Here is an 11,015-nt window from a genome sequence, read left to right as displayed (position 1 = left end):
TCTCCTGTCACAGCCTGAGGAACAGACAGTGAGCCTGTCTCTCAATAATAATAATACAGTGTGATCTCCTGTCACAGCCTGAGGAACAGACAGTGAGCCTGTCTCTCAATAATAATAATACAGTGTGTGATCTCCTGTCAGAGCCTGAGGAACAGACAGTGAGCCTGTCTCTCAATAATAATAATACAGTGTGTGATCTCCTGTCAGAGCCTGAGGAACAGACAGTGAGCCTGTCTCTCAATAATAATAATACAGTGTGATCTCCTGTCACAGCCTGAGGAACAGACAGTGAGCCCGTCTCTCAATAATAATAATACAGTGTGTGATCTCCTGTCACAGCCTGAGGAACAGACAGTGAGCCCATCTCTCAATAATAATAATACAGTGTGTGATCTCCTGTCACAGCCTGAGGAACAGACAGTGAGCCCATCTCTCAATAATAATAATACAGTGTGTGATCTCCTGTCCCAGCCTGAGGAACAGTGAGCCTGTCTCTCAATAATAATAATACAGTGTGTGATCTCCTGTCAAGGCCTGAGGAACAGACAGCGAGCCTGTCTCTCAGTAATAATAATACAGTGTGCGATCTCCTGTCCCAGCCTGAGGAACAGACAGTGAGTCTGTCTCTCAATAATAATAATACAGTGTGTGATCTCCTGTCACAGCCTGAGGAACAGTGAGTCTGTCTCCCAATAATAATAATAATAATAATAATAATAATAATAATAATAATAATAATAATAATAATAATAATAATAATACAGTGTGTGACCTCCTGTCACGGCCTGGGGAACAGTGAGCCTATCTCTCAGTAATATTAATACAGTGTGTGATCTCCTGTCACAGCCTGAGGAACAGTGAGCCTGTCTCTCAATAATAGTAATAATACAGTGTGTGATCTCTTGTTCCCAGGCCGTTACTATATGGTAACTCGAGCCCGGAGTCTCTGGCGCTGTTCCTATACAGCCCCCAGCAGACCGCAGCGAGGCTCTGAAGGGGATCTCTCGGGAGACAGAGAGAGGAACTGCGGCCGGAAACGCTAAGCGGTCCCGAAAGAAGACTCCGGCTCCAGGCTGTTGCGTCACGGCGTAGAGCGGATATCAGGGCGCCTCGTTTGAGAAGTCTGTAATACTGATTATATTAGGAACTTACGTAATTAGGTAATTTATATTTGATACGTTCCGTGTCTCTTTTTGGAATACTATGTTTAGGAATATAAATTTGAAATTAGTTTGGACAATTGCGGATAGATACTGTGTTACAAATTAAGTTAAATTTCATTTAAGATCTTCATAGATCTGATATCCTGTTGAATTGACATTTTCTAGATTGAAACTCGAACAAGAGAACGTGTATTTTGTAATAATGGGAAGGAATCTTTGTTACGTGTGTTTGTAAACTGCATATGTATAAAACAGATTTGCAAGATGTAATTGTTAAACATTTAAAGGTAAATGTTAAATTGAAAGATTTTGCTATTATTTTATATTTTGTTAGACCTGATTTGGATAAAGGATATGTTCTTATGATTAATCTGTCAATAAGTTTGGCGAAATACTTCATCCACAAAAGTCAATGGTAATTGACTTTTGTGGATGTAATTCGTAATTCTGCTGCCCCTATTCATGCTTTTAAGGTAGAATTCCTTTTTTGTTTCCACTAGAAATGTAAAGAATCAAAAGGCCAGACGCGCGACGGAACTATGTAAAAGGCTTCATTTGCAGCTAGTCCCGTGGACGTGCAGCGCGCGTGTTCTGCGGGGGAGCTGGGGGAGCCGAGGGATTCGCCCCCCACGCGTGTCCAGCCTGCTCAGGACAGCTGGAGGGTTGTTCCACGCTGAAAGCCAGCTCCACCAGACTCCGTAACAGCTTTTTCCCCACAGGCTGTCAGGCTCCTCAACACCCCGGTACCTACTGCACTTTCTCCCCATCTGGCAGCCTAGTTCCTTTCTGCCTAATGTCAGGCTCAGGCACACTGTCTGATGTATTCAATCTTTGCACAAATCTTTGCACAATCCTGTAAAGTAAACTGCGCTGTGCGCATCGCACTTTATGTACCCTGTCAGGAATGTCTATGTCTACATTGTCGATAGCATTGTCTAGTCAGTGTCTTGTCTATATTCGCACCGTAGACCCGGAGAACGATATCTCGCACCTCTGTATACTTGTCTATGGCTGGGCTGAACTTGAACATGGAAAAAAAGGAAAGAGGCACGACGTTTCAGCTGAAGAGCCTCCTTCCGGTGCGAGAGAGAGAGAGAACCCGGCACATCCGGTTTGGGGGGTGGGCGTTGACGGAGGGATCCAGAAGACGATATTTTTGTCTTGAATTGTTATATGTACTCTTGTTTGTATTGTCATTTTTGTTATTTTGTTAAGCATAAATAAAAAAATAAAAAACGTTTAGCGGAAGGCGTCGTGGGTCGCAGCAGCAGAAGAGGACAACGTTCCCTCTGATTTCTCGTGGCCCGTGTGCGCAAACATTTCAAGTTGTGCACATTTTGTTCGACGACGTTTATTGGCAAGGCTGTTGAATGACAGTGTGACAAAAGCGTATGCGATCCCCACAGCACCTGCAGACCATTCACATTACAAACACGTCGGTGGACATTCACGTCTGAAACATAAGACATTACTGAAAGGCAGGCTCCCTGTCCCATTGCGCTATATCACCCTGCAGCCCACAGCCGTCAGCCGTCAGCCGTCAGCCAACTGCAGCTCAGCAGGTGTGAGCCTGGCCAGTACCTGGATGGGAGACTCCTGGGAAAGCTAAGGTTGCTGCTGGAAGAGGTGTTAGTGGGGCCAGTAGGGGGCGCTCTCCCTGCGGTCTCTGGGGGTCCTAATGCCCCCAGTACAGTGACGGGGACACTAGACTGTAAACAAGGTGCTGTCCTTCGGATGAGACGAAAAACTGAGGTCCTGCCTCTCTGTGGTCAGTCAAGACCCCAGGGTGTCTCTCTGAAAGAGAGTCCAGTGTCCTGGACAGACTCCCCCTGGTCTTTACCAGTCATGGCCTCCTGATAACCCCCCTCTCTTTACAGCTGAAGGGGCTTCCCATTACCTGTCAAGCGCTTTGAGTGGAGTGTCCAGAACAGCGCTGTGTGAGTGTGAGTGTGAGGAACTCATGCTCGATGCGATGATACGGAATGAAACACCGCCCTCTCGCGGGCAGGTTGTATATCGCGCGACCCGCACCCGAGCAGAGATCAGCGACAGACACGGCGCGAAGGCATGAACACTGTCACAACACACACCGCCGAGTCGTGTCTCAGCAGGTAATTCATGCGTTTATTAGGTCACACAGGAAGCGCTATTTATTGGAATATTTCAAGTCATTTCTTCCCTTAATTGCAAACAGGAAGCTAATTATCACAGTCTTTTTTTTTCTCTCTCTCTCCAAGTTGTTGAAGCCGATACCCTGGCTTCTCTCAGGACACAGCTGGGTGAGATCCTCCAGTCAGGACAGGAGGCGCTTCTTTACACAGAGGGTGGTGGGGGTGGGGAACAAGCTGCCCAGCCATGTTTTTGAAGCCGATACCCTGGCTTCTCTCCAGACACTGCTGGGTGAGAGCCTCAAACAAATTAGCTAGCACCAACTAAACAGTTACCTGTCTTGTGTTGTGTAATGACAACAAACCAAGATCTGGTGGGGTCCTGCAGACAGATGGAGGGGACCGAGCCGGGTTAGCCCACGTGTAGGGGGCGCTACAGACCGAGCTGCTGGTACGGCGGGCGCTGCCCCTGGTGCTGAGCCGATGGGAGAACTCTGAGATCCAGACCCGACCCGGGACACTGGCTGAGACCCCTCGGCTGTGTCCCCCCGTCTCGATCTCGGAGGGTCTCCCTGTCTTCTCGCGCCTCTGCTGAGCCTCCGCTGAGCCTCTCGTTTTGAGTTGACACGTGCGCTCAGGGTTTCTCGAGGCTGTGTCGTCACGTCCGAGGGTGCTGCGGGCATTGGCGATTGTCTCTGAAATATCGGCAGCGCGATTGCGAAGCGATACATATCGATAAGTCAACGGGCGCGGCCGCGGCTGCCCTGGAGTCACGTGACAGGGGGCGAGTTCCGTCTTTCCGCGCGCGCTGCCCTGCCAAATGATCCACAATCGCGCGCTCCGGTCCCCTCGACACGCGTTAAAAATTCACACAGCGATGCTTTGTTTTCTCTTTAACAAGTCTTAGCATTAAGAACAGAAGGATTAAGAAGTTTTGTGTGGGCTGGGACGTCACTGGTTTTCGCTTTTCGACGCGGGAAATTCGGACGCACAGGCGTCCACACTCTGAACGATACGGATCCCCTATCCATTTTTTCCACTGGGAGAGAGAGAGAGGTGACAATAACAACAACAATAACAGACGCCGCCTGCTGATGTTGTGGTCGGAGGAGGCACGCAGCGCGAGTGAGGAAGAGGAGAGGGTGACGTGCTCTAGAGGGCACAGGGGGGAATTCGAGGAATGACCTCATGGTTACGGGAGGTCGGCCCCTGTTCAGACCAGTCTCAACCAGCCAGCGCTGGAGGTGGAGCTGATGTGGTCGGCATCACGCCCCGGCTGGCCTATGACCCCTGGGGAAGGATTAACCCCCAGTACCTGGGGTGGGGCGGAGCACTGGCTCTGTGGCTCAGGAGCTGTGCCTGTGCCTGTGGCTGGGAGGTTGCTGGTTTGAATCCCGCGGCCGGCAGACGAATCCTACTCTGCTGGGTCCCTGAGCGAGGCCCTGAACCCCAGCTGCTCCAGGGGTGCTGTATAAATGGCTGACCCTGCGCTCTGACCCCCAGCTTCTCTCCCTGTCTGTGTGTCTCATGGAGAGCAAGCTGGGGTCTGAGAAAAGACACATTCCTGATGCAGGAGATTGTACAGGGCCAGTAGAGGGATCTGATCTTATCCATTTGGAAAGCAGGCTGAGTTGACCTGGGAGCCGCCTGGAAGGAATTAGAGCAAGCTCCATCGCCTGCCCCTACCTGGGATCGAACCCGGGACCCTTCGCTGTCTGAGCTCCTACAGCCCCCAGCAAGACCACCAGGAGAGTATTTCCGTGTACACATGACACGTTTAATGGAGTTTCTAGCAGACGTGTGGGAGGGACGACGACAACCGAGCTGTCAGTCATCCGCAATCCGCAAGCTGTCCCCTGGTCACCCCTCACCCCGCTGGGGGGTCCCCCAGCCCCCTCGTCCTCTGGCCAGGCTGTCAGCCCTCAGCCAAGCGGGTTCAGCCAGATCTTCTCTCCATGATCTGTGTCCTCGGGTGCTGTTTTTCCTAGTGAGTTATATTTGTGTGCTGCGTTACAACGGGACAAAGCCCCTCAGGTGGTGTTATTGCAAGCTGGCCAAGTGTGCACACAGAACTCCTTCTGCCCACTTCCTAAAACTGGGAGACCATCTGTCCTTCCACTTTCTAAATGCTTTATCCAGGCGGGTAGAGTCTGGGCATGCTGGCACACAAAGAGCACAAGGTAGGATACGCCATGGACAGGACGCCAGCCCATCACAGAACACACACACACACCCTGGACAGGACGCCAGTCTATCACAGGACACACACACACACACACACACACACACACACACACACACACACACACCACACACCCTGGACAGGACACCAGCCCATCACAGGACACACACACACACACACACACTGTTGGCCTATTCATTTCAGGTAAGGTGAAGATGAGCTCAATATTACCAGTCTATCACAGGACACACACACACACACACACACACACACACACACACACCCACACACCCTGGACAGGACACCAGTCTATCACAGGACACACACACACACCCTGGACAGGACACCAGCCCATCACAGGACACACACACACACACACACACACACACCCTGGACAGGATGCCAGTCCATCAGAGGACACACACACACCATGGACAGGACACCAATCCATCACAAGACACACACACACACTCACACACACACACACCAGGGCTAATTTTCCCAGAAGCCAGTTAACCCACCAGCATGTCTTTGTACTGTGAGAGGAAACCAGAGCCCCAGGAGGAAACCCACATAAACAGGAGGAGAACATGCAAACTCCACACAGACAGCACCCCAGGTCTGGATTTGAACCTAAGACAGCAATACCAACCCCTGTGCCACCAATATAATACTTTTGTGCTAGTAATATTTATAGAGGATATATGCATATTAGTGAACATTTACATCCCTGACCATATCTCGCACATCTGTGGCCAGTCTGGTGTTAATATTTGAATATGCTATTCTGAATTCTGAGAAACAGTGTGTCCGATTTCCCACTACTCTGTCGCTGAAACAAAGCACATCCTTGTCTCCTGCTCTTCTGCAGTACCCGGGGGTTTCTCCTTCACTGGGCTGTCGGGCACGGATACTGTACCTGCCGCCCGTGCAGCGCTGTCAGAGAAGCGAGAATCGGCCTCAGTCTGTGGGGACACTCTCTCCAGGCGGTCAGGGAGGCTGCTGATGGACTCTAAGGTACTGCGTCGTGGTCTGATCGTTTCTCCTTCGGTATTCGTCTTCCTGAGCTGGAGTGCTGGTTCGGTTCAGAGCGAGTCTGCACCTTACTGTTTTAGTTAGACTTCCTGGAATACACATCACACATAAACAGACACAAAACCTGCACTCATTTCTGCTTCTGCATTAATAATATACAGTGCATATATCTAAATAAATTATATACTGTACATACAGGATTTATATATAAATTATAATACTGTATATTCAGCATATATACACATTATATAATGTACATACACAGTATATAAATTGTTTACTGCATATACAGCATATTTACACATTATGTACTGTTCATACAACATGTATACATCCATTACAGAATGTATATACAGCATATATATTATAGACTGCATGTACAGCATATATATTATAGACTGCATGTACAGCATATATATTTCATGCTATATATGCAACATTGCTTTTACAAGAGGAGAAATAATCCAAATCGACTGTCTGGATTTGTGTGCTAAACATTTAACGCTTTGTTACACACGAAATCAATCACGCTATTCTATCACTAGTGTGACGCCACAGTGCTGTATGATACGATGTATCACACAGGCGGCATTGGTGATGTATCAAAGTCAAAGTCATCTTTAGTGCCAGACCAGCCCTTCGGGTTCCTAGGGGTATGTTATCGTCTACCGGTGCTCTTGAAGTAACAGCGGTGCAAAGAGACATTCGTGCCGATACAGAGAGAGAGGAGAGAAAAAGCAGAACTCATGTATCGTACACGAAGCACAGTACAGCGCTATATGACTGTTACAGACAGGGTCTGCAGTCCGTGTCGGGTTCTGGAATAGACTCTGTGCGATGTGGGAAGAGCTGGAGGAAACAGGATATGGTGGTGCGATATGGGAGAACACACTGGGGATTACTGGTGCACAGAATAACAGTGACAGTCCGGGAGACAGTGAGCGGGGGAGACAAAGATTGGCGTCCAAATCCGAGCGGGTCCGAGGGAGGGTCAGGCCACAGCCCAAGAGTCCATTAACCGTAGATCCATCCCGAGACGTGACGAGGTTAAAATCCCCCGGGAAAGGGGGAAAACAGGAACAGGTCCCGGGATGATGGGGCGAGGTCGTCCGGACCCCAGGCTCAGGACACGGGAGGTGTCGGGGACGAGGCCTGTGCCCTCGGGAGACGGACGTGCAATAGGGTCTCCTGGTGCGAGGCGGGCCTCACAACGTCCGGACCCTGATGTGGAGCCCCGAGGACCGGAGGCGCTGGACTTTAAATATTGCAACACATAACAGGATACACCTGGGGAACACAGCAACCATCACGGGACTAATGACAGGAGCAGTGGAGCGCCCCCTAGGGGCCGCGACAGTGACAGGGAAGATGGACTCCTCTCGCTTACCACTACATGCCAGAATGAATACCTTCACAGCAGTGCTGAGTCTAGAGAGTGAATAGCCTCAGGGTAGGTGCTCTCGAGGAGCTGGGGAGATGGGCTGGGGGGGGGGGGCAGAGAGAGAGATGCGGGGATCACGTCTGGGATTTATAGTGTTTCAGAGGAGGGCATGACGACAGGAGCCGAGTCTGCTGGAACTTGGCTGTTGTTGGAATTAGCCCTGTCTGGGTGGTATCCTCTGCACACGTGATTAATCTCACAGATTCGGTGCTACACGGTCATTGGCCTACAGAAGTTGTGACTTGATATAATATTTGTTAATATATAATATATAATATATAATATATAATATAATATTTGATGTGATTCTTGTAGGTGTTTCCCTTGCAGGTAAGAGTGAATACTCGTCACTGGGCGCTCACAGCTTTGCTCTGACTTGGCTGAGGCTGGTGTGTGAAATTTGTATAGTGTTTCAAAAGCAAAGAGCTACGAGGCTCGTTAGTCTCACCCTGATTGCTCAGAACAGTGCCCGGCACATTATAATTATCTTCTTTCTACAGCTCTGTCGTCACTCAGCCATGACACCTGTTTCTCATCTATTCATCTCGCCTTCAGGTGATCGGAGGCACAGGTTGGTGATCAGATACCCAGTGGTTTCCTGATTGCTGTGGACAGCTGGACTGGGACCCCTGTCAGCTCCCTCTGAGAGTCTGCCCCCTCTGGTGATACACTGTCCCCCCCCTGCAGCACAGCTCCTCCTCCCTCCTGAGGCTCTGTGAGGGGCAGGGAGAGAGACGCATGGTGGACTCACCTGGAGAACCCCGGAGCAGAAGAAGCTCTGGACTGTTGGAGACCAGGCAACTATCCCCACTGACAAGAAAGGACACACAGCTCAGTCTCCATTAACAAGGACAGTACACACACCTCAGTCCCCCGTTGTCAAGGACAGGACACACAGCTCAGTCTCAATTGACAAGGACAGGAGACACAGCTCAGTCTCAATTGACAAGGACAGGACACACAGCTCAGTCCTTATTGACAAGGACAGGACACACAGCTCAATCTTCATTGACAAGGACAGGACACACAGCTCAGTCTCCATTGACAAGGACAGGACACAGAGCTCAGTCCCCCGTTGACAAGGACAGGACACACAGCTCAGTCCTTATTGACAAGGACAGGACACACAGCTCAATCTTCATTGACAAGGACAGGACACACAGCTCAGTCTCCATTGACAAGGACAGGACACAGAGCTCAGTCCCCCGTTGACAAGGACAGGACACACAGCTCAGTCTCCATTAACAAGGACAGTACACACATCTCAGTCCCCCGTTGTCAAGGACAGGACACACAGCTCAGTCCTTATTGCCAAGTACAGGACACACAGCTCAGTCTCCATTGACAAGGACAGGACACAGAAGTCCGTTCCCTGTTGACAAGGACAGGACCCCCCTGTCTTCCTTCCAAGGACAACCCTAACCAGTGGGAGGCATTACTGGGAAGTTTGAAGGTCAAGGGATCCATGGGCTCTACAGGCCATTCTGGGGATCATCCCACTGTTCCCACGAACTACACCCCCTACCCTTTGACGCCCTCCCCAGGCCATTACAATGATTATGATTTTTACTCAAACTTTTGGGGGGTCCTCTACGACCCCGACGATTATGTCCCGGACGATGACTATTACTACTTCTTAGGCATGCCCAACCCCACTGGGAACACCAGCACGAATCTCGAGGTGGCCGCGACAGTGACCAAGGCCATGCACTTCAGCGTGCTGGGCCTGGGGCTGCCCGTCATCTGCCTGGCCCTCTTCAAGCTGTACCGCCAGTTCACCGACAAGGAGGTGGTGTGCTTCTACGTCATGAACCTGCTGGTGGCCGACCTGCTCCAGCTCTCCGTCGTGCCCCTCACGAGAGGCTTTGGCACCGACCACCTGTGTCTCAAGTTCGACATCTTCAACGTCCTGTTCAACGTCGGCGTGAACGCCGGCATCGGGTTCATGGCGTGCATCACGCTGGAGCGGTACCTGGTGGTCGCCCACCCTCTGTGGTACCGGTACCGGCGGACCGCCAACCTGGCGGTGCGGGTCTCCGCGGCCGTGTGGGCGCTCGTAGCCACGGACACGACCCTGTACATGTTCCTGAGCCGGACGCCCGGCCAGTGGCTGAGCTTCTGGACGGTCCACTTCCTGCTGCCCCTCCCCTTCCTCGTCTTCTGCGGCGTCGGCACGTGGAGGGCCGTCGCCGGCGCCATCGCCGTGTCGGAGAAGGAGAAGAGGAAGGTCCGGCGCTCCCTGGCCCTGGTCCTGGGCTCCTACGTCGGGCACTTCCTGCCCTTCTACGCCACCCAGTGCTTCTACTACGTCCGGCAGACGTACGGCCTGCGGACGGACCCGAACGCCGGGGTCCCGCTGCGCGCCGCCGCGTTCGTGCTCTTCAGTCTCCACGTCCTCACCGACCCGGCCCTCTACATCTTCCTGCGGAGCGACTCCAGGCGGACGCTGCGCCGTCTCTGGCGCCGGCTGACGAGGGGCGGCGGGGGGCCCGCGGATCAGGAGGGGGGCCCCCAGCCCGTCCCGACGGTGTTGGTCACGCTCTCCGCGGCCTGAAGGAGGCCCGAGCGGAGCGAGAGCCCCCGTCAGAGCCGCCGGCTGGCCGAGGGGTCCGCAGGTGACACCCCCAAAGACGGCGCTGTGTTCCTCCTTTCTGCTTCTCTGTGTGGGATTGCCTTCTGTAGAGGCCTCTCGTCTTCTGCTTCATTTTGCTTGACCTGCTTCTTGTGTTCTGTTTGATTAACTTATTCCCACGGTCGTCAGTTGCCTTGCAGGCATGGCGCCCCCTCCAGGGGCCCCGCTCGCTAACCCGGGGGACCCCCAGGGGACCCCCCCCGGAGTCGAGGGCATCTCTCCCTTTGCTGGGGGCCCTTTCAGCTCGGGCACGCGCCGCCCTGCCGACCCCGGGGGTATTTGGTCGCGTGACCTTCACGCCTCCTGCCACCCAGCTCGTGTCCGAGGCTGTTATCTCTCAATCGGGACACCGACTTGAGTTTGTTGTTGTTTTTTCTTAAATTGCCAAACGTCAAGTCGTCTGTCTGTTAGGTGACGGCCCGGAGCTCAGCGGGAAGGGCTCCGTGCTCCATGA

The 11,015-nt window shown here is 52.0% G+C and overlaps 1 protein-coding gene across 1 annotated transcript; it reads left to right on the top strand.

Annotated features, from left to right (window-relative positions):
- Positions 1-9,394: 9,394 nt before the first annotated feature.
- LOC138238212 (G-protein coupled receptor 4-like) lies at positions 9,395-10,483 on the top strand. Its single transcript, XM_069188263.1, has one exon. It carries the CDS (start codon positions 9,395-9,397, stop codon positions 10,481-10,483), a length of 1,089 nt encoding a protein of 362 aa, XP_069044364.1.
- Positions 10,484-11,015: the final 532 nt, after the last annotated feature.

Source organism: Lepisosteus oculatus, chromosome 4 (assembly GCF_040954835.1).
Source record: "Lepisosteus oculatus isolate fLepOcu1 chromosome 4, fLepOcu1.hap2, whole genome shotgun sequence".
Lineage (NCBI taxonomy): Eukaryota > Metazoa > Chordata > Actinopteri > Semionotiformes > Lepisosteidae > Lepisosteus > Lepisosteus oculatus.
Note: the sequence above shows the minus strand (reverse complement) of the source record. Positions and strands in the feature narration are given on the sequence as shown.

Bases quoted from the DNA above. Each gene is read 5' to 3' on its own strand.
- LOC138238212 (XM_069188263.1), top strand. From the start codon at position 9,395: ATGGGCTCTACAGGCCATTCTGGGGATCATCCCACTGTTCCCACGAAC.